Raw genomic sequence first — 13352 nt, forward strand, 5'->3', positions numbered from 1 at the left:
AGAGGCAGCTTCTTATCTGTCTGAAGAGGGCATAGATTCAGGGATTTTGACTTCTAAGGTTTCAGCTTCTGCTGTAGCAGCCAGAAGACTTCTCTGGTTGCACACCTGGAAGGCCGACACGGAATCCAAGAATGCCTTGGAAGCCCTTCCCTATTCAGGAGATGTTCTGTTCGGTCCGGAATTGGACAAGATGGTGAACATGCTGGCAGAGTCAAAGTCCACTTTCTTACCGTCAGTTGCCACTCCTAGACCTAGGACTTCCGTCTCTCATTCCTTTCGTCCGCAGGGAAAAGCCAGAGGTCAGCCGTTTCCCAGAAGCCAGTGTTCGGTTTCTAAAAGCTCCAAGCCCAGAGGTAAGCAACCCTGGTCCACTAGACGTCCGGCTGCCAAGCCAGCGGACAAGCCTGCCATATGATGGAGCGGGCCACCTCCCGGGGAACCTCTGAGTGGGAGGCTGGCTTCTTTGCTTTTGGCAGTGTGGATACAGACAAGGACAGACGCCTGGGTCAGAGACGTGTCTCAGGGCTATGCTCTCACATTTCGGCAGCATCCGCCTTCCTGGTTCTTTTCCACCTGCCTTCCTACACAGCCAGGGAAGGCAAAAGCTCTTAAGGAATCTATTCGCTCACTCATGGCCTCAGGGGTCGTTATTCCAGTTCACCCATCCCACAGAGGGTTAGGCTTTTAAGTCAATTAGTTTCTGGTTCAGAAGCCAGACTCTTTTTGACCTATCCTCATTTTGAGACACATGAGCACGTTCCTCTAGATACCCATATTCACAAATTCCGCATGGAGTCCCTTTGGTCCATCATTCTAGCCTTGGAACCTGGGGACTTTATGGCATCGTTGGATATCCAGTATGTCTATTTGCATATTCCTATACAAGCCAATTATCAACACTACCTCAGGTTTGCAATACAAATCAACCATTATCAGTTGCAGGCGTTACCCTTTGGTCTTTCCAAAGCCCCTCGTGTGTTCATGAAGGTCATTGTGGTAATGGTAGCACAACTCAGAACTGTCGGAGACTTGCTTCTTTTGGCCCAGTCTCCGACAGTTTTCACAGATCACATCCATCTGACAATGGAACTTCTACAGTCCCATGGATGGATAATCAATTGGAGGAAGTCCACTCTATCTCCGTCCGATTCCAGAGCTCAGAGTGTCTTCCTCCCTCCGGACAAGTTCTTGACCTTACAAGCCAGAATACGCACCTTTCTCAGTCGGCGTCAGATGTCCATACACTCGTGCATGCAGATCCTGGGGTCTTTGGTCTCAACGTTCGACATGGTGGAGTACAGTCTCTGTTCCACTCCTGGCCTCTCCAAAGGATCATTCTAAAGTGATGGATCACGTCTCGCCAGAACCTCAAGTTACAGAATCTCATTCTTCCTCAGGAGGTACGTCTCTCCCAACTGTGGTGGCTCCAGTGCTCTCATCTGGACAAGGGACGTCCCTTTGGATCCAGGACTGGGTCCTACTTACCACTAATGCAAGCTGTGGGGGGTAGTAACCGGTCATCCTAACCTTTCAGGGACGCATCAGGAGAACCAGCTTTCCATCAACATCTTGGAACTTTGTGCCTTGTACAGGGCTCTGTCAGGCACAGCATTTCCTTCAGGGACGTCCGGTGAAGTTACAGTCGGACAGTGCAACTGTGGTGGCCTACATAAACTGCCAGGGCAGCACTCGCAGTCAGGGAGCCATGCAGGAAGTCAGACGAATTCTTCGTTTGATGGAGCATCATCTTCCAGCACGGTCTGCCGCAGTCTTCATCCCGGGCATTCAGAAATGTGAAGCGGACTTCCGAAGTCGTCGGGACATTCATGCAGACGAGTTGGCGCTGCATCGAGAAGTCTTCCAACTACAAGTCCGCCGTTGGGGCCTGCTGAACATCGACATGATAGCATCTCGTTAAAGTCATCTGCTACCGAGATACTGCTCCCATACCAGGGATCCAGAAGCTCTCCTGGTAGATGCCCTAGCGGTTCCTTGGACCTTCCCTCTGATTTAGGTCTTCCCTTCGATCTCAATGATTCCTCAGGTTCTCCGCAAGTTCAAACTGGAGGGAGGCACTTTGATCCTGGTGGCCCCGGATTGGCCTTGACGCGTGTGGTACGCAGATCTACTGGGCTTCTTCATCGACGCACCACTGCATCTTCCTCTGCGTCCGGATCTACTGTCTCAGGGTCCGTGTTTCCATCCGGATCTGATCCATCTCGCTTTGACGGGGTGGCTCTTGAGACATCTGTCCTACGAGCAAAAGGATTCTCCAGGAGGGTCGTTTGGACAATGCTGCGTGCCTTCCTCGGCACGTATCTATCACCAGGTTTGGCATATCTATTTTTCTTTGTGTACGGCTAGGGGTCTTAACCCCAGGTCTTTCTGCCTTTTCCGTATCCTTTTGCTTTCTGCAGACCGGTCCGGATTTGAGCCTCCGACTCTTGTCCTTGAAGGTCCAGGTTTCAAATTTCCATTCGCTTTCAAAGGCAGATAGCTCTGCTCCTGAACGTGTAAATCTTTTTCCAGGGAGTTATCCACATTCAGCCACTATTCGTGTCTCCTGTGGCTCCCTGGGACCTGTCTTTAGTTTTCCGAGCTCTCCAGTCTACTCCCTTTGAGCCGTTAGACGGTGGATTTGTGCTAGCTCACTTGGTAAACTTTCTGCTAGCCATTGCGTCGGCCCAGAGGCTGTCTGTTTTGAGCGCCCTATCTTTTCGCTCCCCGTTCCTTATTTTCCATTCAGACAGGGCTGTGCTGCGGACTTGCCTAGGCAACCTTCCCAAGGTGGTATCCTGCTTCCACATAAATCAAGAGATTGTGGCCCTGATTCAGAGCCGGACGCTCTGACCAGAGCGCTCGCTCTGAATCAGGGCCCACCTCCATAAATATGGAGCGTCCTCCTAGACGCTCGTATAGCTGTGGGTCTTGACCATCGCAACCATCGCCACTGCGAGCAGAAGCCTGCGGTTGAGTTTCTCAACCGCAAGGCCAGGAGTGATTTTGGCTCTATCAGAGCCAAAATCACTCCCACTGACATCACTAGTGATGTCAGTGGGGCCGGCTTCTGACGGTAGGCGTTCCCTTGGGAACGCCTCCGTCTCGCAGGCACGCCCCCGGCACGCCCACCAAAGGGGAAGTGCTGTCAATCAACATCGACAACACGCCCCCTTTGATTAGACACAACGAGCGAAGGAAAGTCATTAGCTCGTCGCGTCTCGCGCATGCGCACGACGGAGCTCCCTCCGTCGTGCGCATGCGCAGTGCACACCATCGACCCACTTGCGAGCGGACAGCCGCTCGCGAGTGGGTCTGAATGAGGCCCTGTGTTACCAACTTTCCAGTCTGCGGAATCTTCTCAGCCAGAGGCTTCCTTTTGTGTGGTAAGGCCTCTCCGGCTTTACGTCAAGAGGACCAGGAAAATTCACAAGTCTGATTCTTTGTTCACTTTTTCTACTTCAGGGTCCATAGGGTATCCACAGGATACCTTGGGGTATAGGTGTGACGTCAGTCATCGGGCACCAAAGAGTTAAGCTTTCAGCCTCCCAGGCTGCACTAGGTCCCTCTCCTATACCCCGCCCCCGAGCCAAGGCACCTTAGTTTAGTTTGGTGCCCGGCCGGAGTCAGGTGCACCTGTCGGAGTGGGGGCTAGAAGAGCCCCTGAAGCTTTCTTCTATGCAGCTGTGGCTGCACATCTGGATGTACAGCATGGACAGTCAGTCCTGACGTCCATGCTGTCTTCCCTACACCCCCGCCGGTACCAGAACGCCGGTACCGATCCGGGGATGCTGGTGAGCATCTGGGGTCACAGCTAGCGGTGACCCCAGATGTTCCGGACCATGGCCGGATTCAAGGGGGACAAAGGTAAGCAGTGGGGTCCCGCGGTGGGTCCCCGCTGATCACATGGTCCTGAGTCCCCAGGCAGGGGGCTCCCTGGGGACTGGCTGCAGCGTGGAGCCAGGCGACCAACCTGAACTTCCACTACCCCCTGGGACAGCGGACCGCAGCAGAGCGGTAGCGCTGCGGCGTCCCAGGGGTTAAATGCATGCCAGGGGAGCGCGCCTTCCCTGTCTCACAGCCGGCGCCTCCCCCGCTGCACACAGCCCTCTCTGCACGCTGCCGACTGGTCCTGTGGCAACGCTCCTCCCCCAGGCCAGCCTCCTCTCTGCTCCTCGGCGGCCATCTTCCTCTGAACGCATGGTGAACGCTGCTGGAAGCCTGGACGGAAGCATCGTGGTCTGGGTCCCCCCGCATACCTCTCCTCCGATTTGGGTCAGGTCTGTGTATGCTGCGCTGTGTCCTACCAGGCCCTGTGTCTGCGTAGTTGATTGATCGGCGCTGTTAGTGCAGGAATTGATATTTCTTTGCATTGTATGTGACTGTGCTAGCGCTGCTGCCTGTAACTTTTCTTCTAAACTGTCAGCTTTATTACTATCCCTGTTCTTTCTGCTAAGCCCTTGCGGTGCGGTGCTGCAGGGTGGTCTCTTGCCTATTTGATACATAATTGGTGAGAGGGGTCACATACTTGGTGCCATCATGTCTGAAAGTGATTTTCCTCTCCGGCTACAGTGTACTACGTGTAAAGTACCGTTAGCGGAGGGGGAGGGTAGCGCGGAGGGCCTCTGCCGGCAGTGTTTGTCCATGGCGCGGCCTCTTGCGGTTACAGCACCGGTACAGGAGCCGCCCTGGGCTTGTTTCGCTCAGGCGCTTACAACCTTGGTGGGTCAGTTAGCTCCGCAACCCGCGTTTACACCGATGGGTTTGTCCCAGCAGTCAGTGGTGTCGTCACCCATGCAGGGTTTCCCACGACAATTGGTGGTACCCCACAGTCTCCCTATTTCCCCGCTCCCGGTTTCTCAGGAGCCGGCGTGGGTTAACTCCCTGACGAGTTCTGTACAGCACTTGTCGGATGTGTTGCAAGGGGAGTCTGTGATCCGGCCACATAAACGGCCGGTGGCGTCTCTGTCGGCTCCTTATGAGGATGACGAGGGGACGTCTGATGATGGGGAGATTCTGGATCCTTACGATCAGGAACCTCTCCATACTAAGGACGCTGACGCTAAGTCCAAGATATATATTCCTGGACTTATTCGGGCAGTCCGCACAGCCTTGGTGATTGAGGACGAAGTTCCCCCAGCGGCTAAATCTAAGTACGCCTTTTTTAAAGATGTGAAGGGCGATGCCACAGTCTTTCCTCTTTCAGGTCAGTTAGTGGACCATTTAGAGGAGGCGTGGAAACAGCCTGGCAAAAGATACCAGCCGCAGAGGCGCCTGGCGGTGGCTTATCCGTTCGCGGATAATTATTTTGCAAAGTGGGAATCCCCTCCACAGGTGGATTCTCACGTGACCCGTCTTGTCCGTAGTGCCACATTGCCGATGCCATCCATGTCCTACCTTAAGGATGCTACGGACCGCAAGGTGGAGATCTGCCTGAAGTCCGCTTATTCCCTTGCGGTGGGGGCAGAGCGGCCGGCTATGGCCATTTGCTGGGTTGCCAGAGCGATGTAGCACTGGGCGGATTCATTAGAGGCATCTTTTGATTCCGACTGTCCGGCCGAACAGGCGGAGTTGATTGGTAATCTCAGTGATTCGGCCACTTATATCAACGAGGCGGCCTTGGACATTAGTACTCTGGTGTCTAGAATTTCTTCAGCAGCGGTGGCTGCTCGTCGCACCTTGTGGCTGCGATCCTGGAAGGCGGACGCAGATTCCAAAAGGGGTCTGGAGGCGTTGCCATTTACCGGAGAAGTTCTCTTCGGTCCGGATCTGGATAAGATTGTGGCCACGCTGGCAGCAGCCAAATCGGTTTGTCTCCCGTCGGCCGCTGCTCCTTCTGGTTCTGGACCATCGTCCTTTCGGTCATCTAGGGCCCAGGGCAGGCCCAAACCACAGTCTTTTCCTCGACAGGCTGGCCCTAAGAAATCGGCCAAGCCCCGGAAGCAGGCTTGGAGTACCAGACGTCCGGCCCCCAAGCCAGATGACAAGCCTGCGGCCTGACGGTCCGGGCCTCCCTTTGGGGGTTCCCAAAGTGGGAGGCCGCCTGCTGCAGTTCGCCCAGTGTTGGTCGGTCACTACAACAGACACTTGGGTTCTCGAGGTGGTTTCCCACGGGTACGCCCTCTCCTTCCGGCACAGACCCCCGGCTCGATTCTTCACCACGGGTCTACCATCAGACCAGAACAAGGCTACGGAGCTGCAGAAGGTATTGCACACTATGCTCCAGGCTGGAGTTATAGTGCCTGTTCCATTCTCCCAGAGGGGCCAGGGTTTCTATTCAAATCTTTTTTTGGTACAGAAACCCAATGGGTCGTATCGTCCGATTCTCAACCTCAAAGCTCTCAACAGGTCTTTGCGGGTACCGAAGTTTCGGATGGAGACCCTACGGTCCATCATTCTGGCGCTGGAACCTGGGGACTACATGGTGTCATTGGACATACAGGACGCTTACCTGCATGTCCCTATTCTTTTGCGCCATCAACAGTTCCTCAGGTTTGCAATCCGCAGCGACCACTTCCAGTTTCGGGCGTTACCTTTTGGCCTGGCGACAGCACCACGTGTGTTCACCAAGGTGATGGCGGTCATGGCGGCTTCTCTGCGGCTGCAGGGAGTCCGCATGTTGCCGTACTTGGATGACCTTTTATTGGTGGCAGGATCTCCTGAGCTCCTTCTACGCCACTTGGGCCTGACCATTGCGCTACTGCAATGGCACAGCTGGATAATCAACGGGCAGAAGTCCACTCTAATCCCGTCTCGGAGGATTCTGCACCTCGGAGCCTTATTGGACTCGGAACAGCAGAGGATCTTCGTGATAGAGGAAAAGATCTCTGCTTTACAGTCGAGGGTGCGCAGTTGTCTGCTCAGTCGCCGGGTGTCTCTACACTCGGCGATGAGGTTACTGGGCTCCATGGTGTCGGTGTTCGACATGGTGGAATATGCCCAGTTTCACTCCAGACCTCTGCAGCACCTGATTCTGTCCAAGTGGAACGGGCTGCCGCAGTCTCTGAAGTCCCAGACAATTGTGCTCACCCCGGATGTTCGCCTGTCCCTTGCGTGGTGGTTACAGACGACCCATCTCAGCGGGGGACGTCCATTCTGGGTTCCAAATTGGGTCCTGTTGACAACGGACGCCAGTCTTCGGGGCTTGGGAGCAGTTTCGGGTCCACACTTGTTCCAGGGCAGGTGGACGCCGACAGAAGCGGAGCTTCCAATCAATATCTTGGAACTCCGTGCGGTCTTCAATGCTCTCCAGCAGGCACATCGGGTTCTCCAGGGTCGCCCGGTACAGGTCCAGTCGGACAACGATACCACCGTGGCCTACATAAACAGGCAAGGAGGAACTCGAAGTCGGGCGGCTCTCGTGGAGGTCTCTCGGATCCTGGTATGGGCGGAGCGCAATCTTCCGGCCATATCAGCGGTCTTCATCCCGGGAGTGCTAAATTGGAAGGCGGACTTTCTAAGTCGCCAGGCCGTTCATCCGGGGGAATGGTCTCTGCACCCGGACGTTTTTCAACTGCTGGTGGACAGATGGGGGTCTTCCAGAGATCGACCTCATGGCGTCCCGGCACAACAACAAGTTGCCGGTGTACGGGTCTCGCACAAGAGATGAAGGGGCGTCTCTGGTGGATGCTCTGTCCGTCCGGTGGATGTTCCGGTTCGCATACCTGTTTCCTCCGGTCTCCCTTCTTCCACGGGTAATCCGGAAATTCAAACAGGAATGAGGGACGCTCCTGTTGATAGCTCCCGCGTGGCCCAGACGGCACTGGTTCTCAGACCTTCAGGGTCTGTCCGTGGACAGTCCTCTGCGGTTGCCGCTACGACCGGACCTTCTGTCTCAGGGTCCTTGCCTCCACCCGGACCTGACTCGGCTGTCTTTGACGGCGTGGCTGTTGAGACGGCCATGCTGAGGTCCCGGGGGTTTTCCTGCTCGGTAGTGCGTACCATGTTGCGAGCTCGGAAACCGTCTTCCGCGAGGATATACCATCGCGTGTGGCATACGTTCTTCCAGTGGTGTCGACCGAGAGGTTATGCACCGCGGGAGTTTCGTCTGTCTCGGATTCTCGCCTTACTACAAGCGGGACTAGATCATGGGCTTCGCCTTGCTTCTTTGAAGGTACAGGTTTCGGCCCTATCTGTCTGGTTTCACCGTAGGATTGCTACAATCCCGGATGTGCGCACCTTTATGCAAGGTGTTCTCCGCATTCAGCCGCCCTTTGTTCCACCTGTGGCGCCTTGGGATTTGGCTGTGGTCCTGAGGGCTCTCCAAGGACCGCCGTTTGAACCACTGGGCTCAGTGGATATTAAATGGCTAACAGCTAAGACTGTTTTCCTTCTGGCCATTGCTTCGGCTAGACGTGTTTCTGAGTTAGGGGCTCTTTCTTGTAGACCCCCTTTCTTGGTTTTTCATGGGAACAGGGCAGTGCTCCGCACTCGGCCCGAGTTTCTTCCCAAAGTTGTTTCCCAGTTTCATGTTAACGAGGAAATCGTTGTTCCGGCCTTTAACTCACCGGGTCTTTCCGTGGGTGAGGCCTCTTTGGATGTTGTGCGGGCCTTAAGGACTTATGTTGACCGCACTTCTTCGTTTAGGAAGTCGGACGCTTTGTTTGTCCTCTATGGCTTCCGTAAAAAGGGTTGGCCTGCCTCAAAGCAAACTTTGGCAGCCTGGATCCGTATGGCTATTTCTGAAGCTTATCTTCATGAAGGCCTACCGGTTCCTCCTTCTCTGAAGGCTCATTCCACTAGGTCTGTGGGTCCTTCGTGGGCAGCTCGACGTGGTGCCTCTGCAGTCCAGATCTGCAAGGCTGCTACGTGGTCCTCTGTCCATACCTTCGTGAGGTATTACAGGTCTGACACCTTCGCCTCTCAGGATGCTTCCTTCGGGCGGCGGATTCTCCTTTCTGCACAGGAGCGTCCCCACCCTTAAAGGATACTGCTTTGGGAAATCCCCAAGGTATCCTGTGGATACCCTATGGACCCTAGAAAATATGAGATATGGTAAGAACTTACCCTTGTTATCTCTATTTCTACGAAGTCCATAGGGTTCCACAGGACTCCCGCCCTGTCGCACCTGTGCTGCAGATGGGCTTTGCTCTGGTCACCGTTTTTTTCCGTCTCCCTCTGGTGAGAATGTGATTCTTGTGTGTGTCCAGATCTTTTTTTCTCTCTCTTCCTTCTCCTCCTCCGGCCTATGGCTTGGTAACTAACTGAGGTGCCTTGGCTCGGGGGCGGGGTATAGGAGGGGGACCTAGTGCATCCTGGGAGGCTGAAAGCTTAACTCTTTGGTGCCCGATGACTGACGTCACACCTATACCCCAAGGTATCCTGTGGAACCCTATGGACTTCGTAGAAATAGAGATAACAAGGGTAAGTTCTTACCGTATCTCATATTATATGACGTTCATAAGAGGGGCTGGCCGGCTTCTAAACAGACCTTGGCCCGCTGGCTTCGCTTCACAATTCGCCAAGTTTACTCCTTGGCGAACTTTCCTACCCCTTCCGTGATGACTGCCCACTCCACTCGGTCAGTGGGGCTTCTGCAGAACAACTCTGTAAACCTTCCACGTATGCCTTTGATATGCCTTCTGGCGTAGTGTGCTCCATGGGCATCTTAAGAGAGGAGGGGGCCCGTGTGCACTCCCCGTGCAGGCCCCTTCCTCTCTTCCTGGTGGCTGGCCGCCGACCGACGCGGCTGGCCAGCCACCGGAGCTTTAGTAGACTCTAGTGCCCGGAGTCTACTGCGCATGCGCAGAACACCGGATAAATAACCGCGGAGGCCATTTTCCGGTGTTCTGAGCAGCACTGACGCCCGCCGCGGGACCACGGACAAGTAAGTTTTTCAAATAATATGGGTGCAGGGTGTGCTGTGCACACACTGCACCCATTATAGATACGTCACTGGTGTGCTCACTGCAGCTCAGGAGCATCCCCACCCATAGGTGACAGCTTTGGGACATCCAAGTGTCCTACATGTGCACCCTAATGGAGGAAGGGAAAGGAGATTTGTTGCTTACCTGTTAAGTCTTTCTTTGACTCCATAGGGGGCACAGGGCGCCTTACTGTCGGGGTGTGTTTCCTTGGTGTCCTGTCCATCTGTATTTTCCATGATTTGTATGGTTCTGTGTGTGTGCCGGACTTCCTTCTCCTCCGTGGGCTCACAAACTATACTGAGGTCCAGTGGCTGGGGGCAGGGTATAGAGGAGAGGATCCTGGACTTGTGGGTAATTTTCATTAACTATTTGGTGCCCAGATTCTTCTCTCCAGGCTATACCCAGTGTCATCCCTGTGCCCCTATGGAGTTGAAGAAAGAGAGACTTCACCATACTATATACTAGGGTAGCTCTCTGGGGAGTTGTTTGGTCAGGCTTGCTGCAGGTAGGAAAACAAACTTCAGCTATGTATACACAATTCAATAGTGTGTGTGTGTGTGTATATATATATGTATGTATATATATGTATGTATATATATGTATATATATGTATGTATATATATATATGTATGTATATATATATATATATATATATATATATATATATATATATATATATATATATATATATATCCATATCCAAATTCAGCCCGGCACTCCCCTCCAATATCCGCAGACAGCTTGCTCCTGGTGCCCTCCACTGAGGTACGAATCCCCCACAATATAGAAATAAAGAACTGGCGTCACTCAGGAGACTTTTGTAGAAATAGTGCAAAACTTTGTGCTTTTAATCAAATTACAAAAATCCTACTTTATCTGTATTTTCTACTTTTCAATAAACATACTTGCTCCCCACAAAGATAATTAAATGAGATTTAGGGCTGAGGGTATTTGCCTTAAATTGCAGTATTGTTGCAATTTATACATATCATTGCATTACAAAGTGATTAATGCTTGTGTAGGAAAGCACATAGGAAACAAGGTATAAAGTGAATGTCAGTCTTCCCTAAAAATCGCTCATGCGTCCTGTACCTTAATTGTGGTTATCCTTTCATTGTCTAAGCAGTGTGCAAAATAAAGCAATCTCTGATTCTTTCTTTGTAGATGAAACTCCAGTAACTGTGAAACGGGAGCCAGTGGAACCAGTTATAGAGAAGCCAAAACCCCGTTACAAGAAAAACAAAAGTTTAGTAAGTTATATGATTTGTCATAGCTTTCATGAAGTTTCTTTTGTAACTTCTTGATCCCTTCAGGAGTTTCATGTAAATGTAAATTGAGGAGACTTGAGTGATTTATAATCCGCTATTGCTGCATCCGGCTGCATTCCTGTGGAGCTGCATGTACGTAACATAACATAGTATTCCTTTAAAATGGAAGCCTATGTAAACTAGAGTAGTGGCACATGCAGAAAGTGCCATCCACTCTACAGCTTCCACCCCCACCCTCTGAATTCATTCTGTTACTGTTTTCAGGTGGATTTATATGTCTGTCTTATCTGTGGGAGTGGAAGTGATGAAGACCGTCTCCTTCTGTGCGATGGTTGTGATGACAGTTACCATACCTTCTGTCTCATTCCGCCACTCCATGATGTGCCCAAAGGCGATTGGAGATGCCCAAAATGTCTGGCACAGGTATCCCTTCACTCTTGTCCTTACTTTAAGACCATTAACTGTAAAAAATATTAAGGTGTTAGCTTTGATCAGCTAACCTAATGTAACCAAGGCCGTTCCTTTCACAGTCCATCTCCAACACAAACAGTCTTACAAGGCTTCTCTCTGCCTTAGCAGGATCCCTGGTGACTGATCCATGCAGCTGCTTCCAGGGACTTTGTGGGTTCTGTAACATGGAACAATATAAAACAATTCCACTTCCCACTTTAAAATAGCATCAGCGGAGGGTTTGTGTGTGGCACAAAATGTCGACATGGACAGGAGGTGTCAACACTAAACTGATACCATGTGTGGGAGGACCAATTGCGTGCCGCAATATTTTATCTGTGGCTTTTGATTGGCCCTTCTTTTCACGCACCTCTAGTTTGAGAAGAGCCATAATGGCACTGAGAATAACCCCCCAGGTTTCTTGCTAAAGTAGACACTTTGTAAAATTGACTTATTAAAAGTTGATAGTTTAAAGCTACATCCGCTTTACTTTTTAAATTTTATTTTATTTTTTCAATCATCTTTGTTGATTACAGATAAAAACTCTACATACTATTCTGTGTTACAGCAGATAAAGACTTATAAGCACCAGCCCCCACTATGCTTCATCCTTTTATGCCACTGTGAGAGTAATATGTTTCAGTAACGTAGGTTGGTCAGCTGTAGTTCACCCTTTGAAATGAAAGTTTGTCATGGTCGTGTGATGTGGGATATACATTTACTGTGAGATGACAGTTACTTTGTAGAATGCTGAATAGCTTTTGTTTTAACATAAAAAAGTTCATATCTAAGAGACCTCTTACATGTTTCCCAGTTGTCACCCTACAAAGGGGATCAGTCCCAAGGGGGTGGACTTAGGCAAATGTAAAATGTAAATTCCTTGTATGGAATTTGTAAATACTTGATTTAATCATAGACATGTTAATTTTAGCTGGAAAAGACCAACTTTTGTTTAGAAATAAACTGGCCTTGAGTTTTCCTGGGAGCTAAGTTAATGTGGTTGTGACAAATATTGGCAATAATCTGGTTTTAGCCAAAGCCATTAGGCTATAGGGTCCTGCTGGATGGCTAATAGTAGCCATACATGATAGAACACCCGGACAGCTGCAGCATCTGGAGACTGGGGGTTTATTTATCAAGCTGCACTTTTACAGCAAACTGTAAAACTTTTTTTAAGACCGTAAACAGTATGGGTTAGATTTACAAATCAGCTTTTTGTGCAATAATCAGTGGCTTAGACCAATAAATTTAAAACCGCTAAAGAAATAAATTCTAAGGCTAATGTAGCTTTTATTTCTGTTGCAGAATTTTTTTTATAATTCAAAACCGCTGAAGTGTAATACTACCCATACGTGGCTTTAAATCCCACTGCAAAGCAAACATTTGATAAATAAGTCTGATTTTTTTTTTTTATGGATTACATTTTCTGATGTGTGGAGTGGGTTCTGCAACTCTGTATTGTTAATTGTGCATTTTACTCTCTATTTTATTACAAAGACCAGAGTTTCCCATACTCTGCCGTTACAGTCCATATTTTAAGGATATCCATGCTTGAGCACAGGTGACTTAATTAGTGCAAAAAGAACCAATCCGCACAGATCAGTAATTGTTACAGTACATTAACCCTTCCCCTATTTTTAAATAAGGACTATTCCTTCCCTAGTATTGGGGAGGTGCACCCAGGAACATAATTGAATGTACAAACCAAAACAAAAGAGTTCCTATAGCGTGGCACTCTCGGGTTCAAATCGCAACTTCACTAAATCATATA

At 50.6% G+C, this 13352-nt stretch overlaps 1 protein-coding gene across 2 annotated transcripts in view; it reads left to right on the forward strand.

The window, feature by feature from the left end:
- The window catches only part of KDM5B (lysine demethylase 5B), a 91349-nt gene that overhangs the window by 25680 nt on the left and 52317 nt on the right, over nt 1–13352 (forward strand). Inside the window, exons 8-9 of one of the 2 annotated variants that reach the window (XM_088479423.1) lie at nt 11028–11113; nt 11396–11554. In XM_088479423.1, coding sequence (XP_088335549.1) covers nt 11028–11113; nt 11396–11554 — 245 coding nt within the window. The remainder of the gene's footprint in view (nt 1–11027; nt 11114–11395; nt 11555–13352) is intronic. The other variant, XM_088479424.1, reaches the window with a different exon arrangement.

This window comes from Taudactylus pleione, unplaced genomic scaffold (genome assembly GCF_031769625.1).
Source record: "Taudactylus pleione unplaced genomic scaffold, aTauple2 ptg000232l, whole genome shotgun sequence".
Lineage (NCBI taxonomy): Eukaryota > Metazoa > Chordata > Amphibia > Anura > Myobatrachidae > Taudactylus > Taudactylus pleione.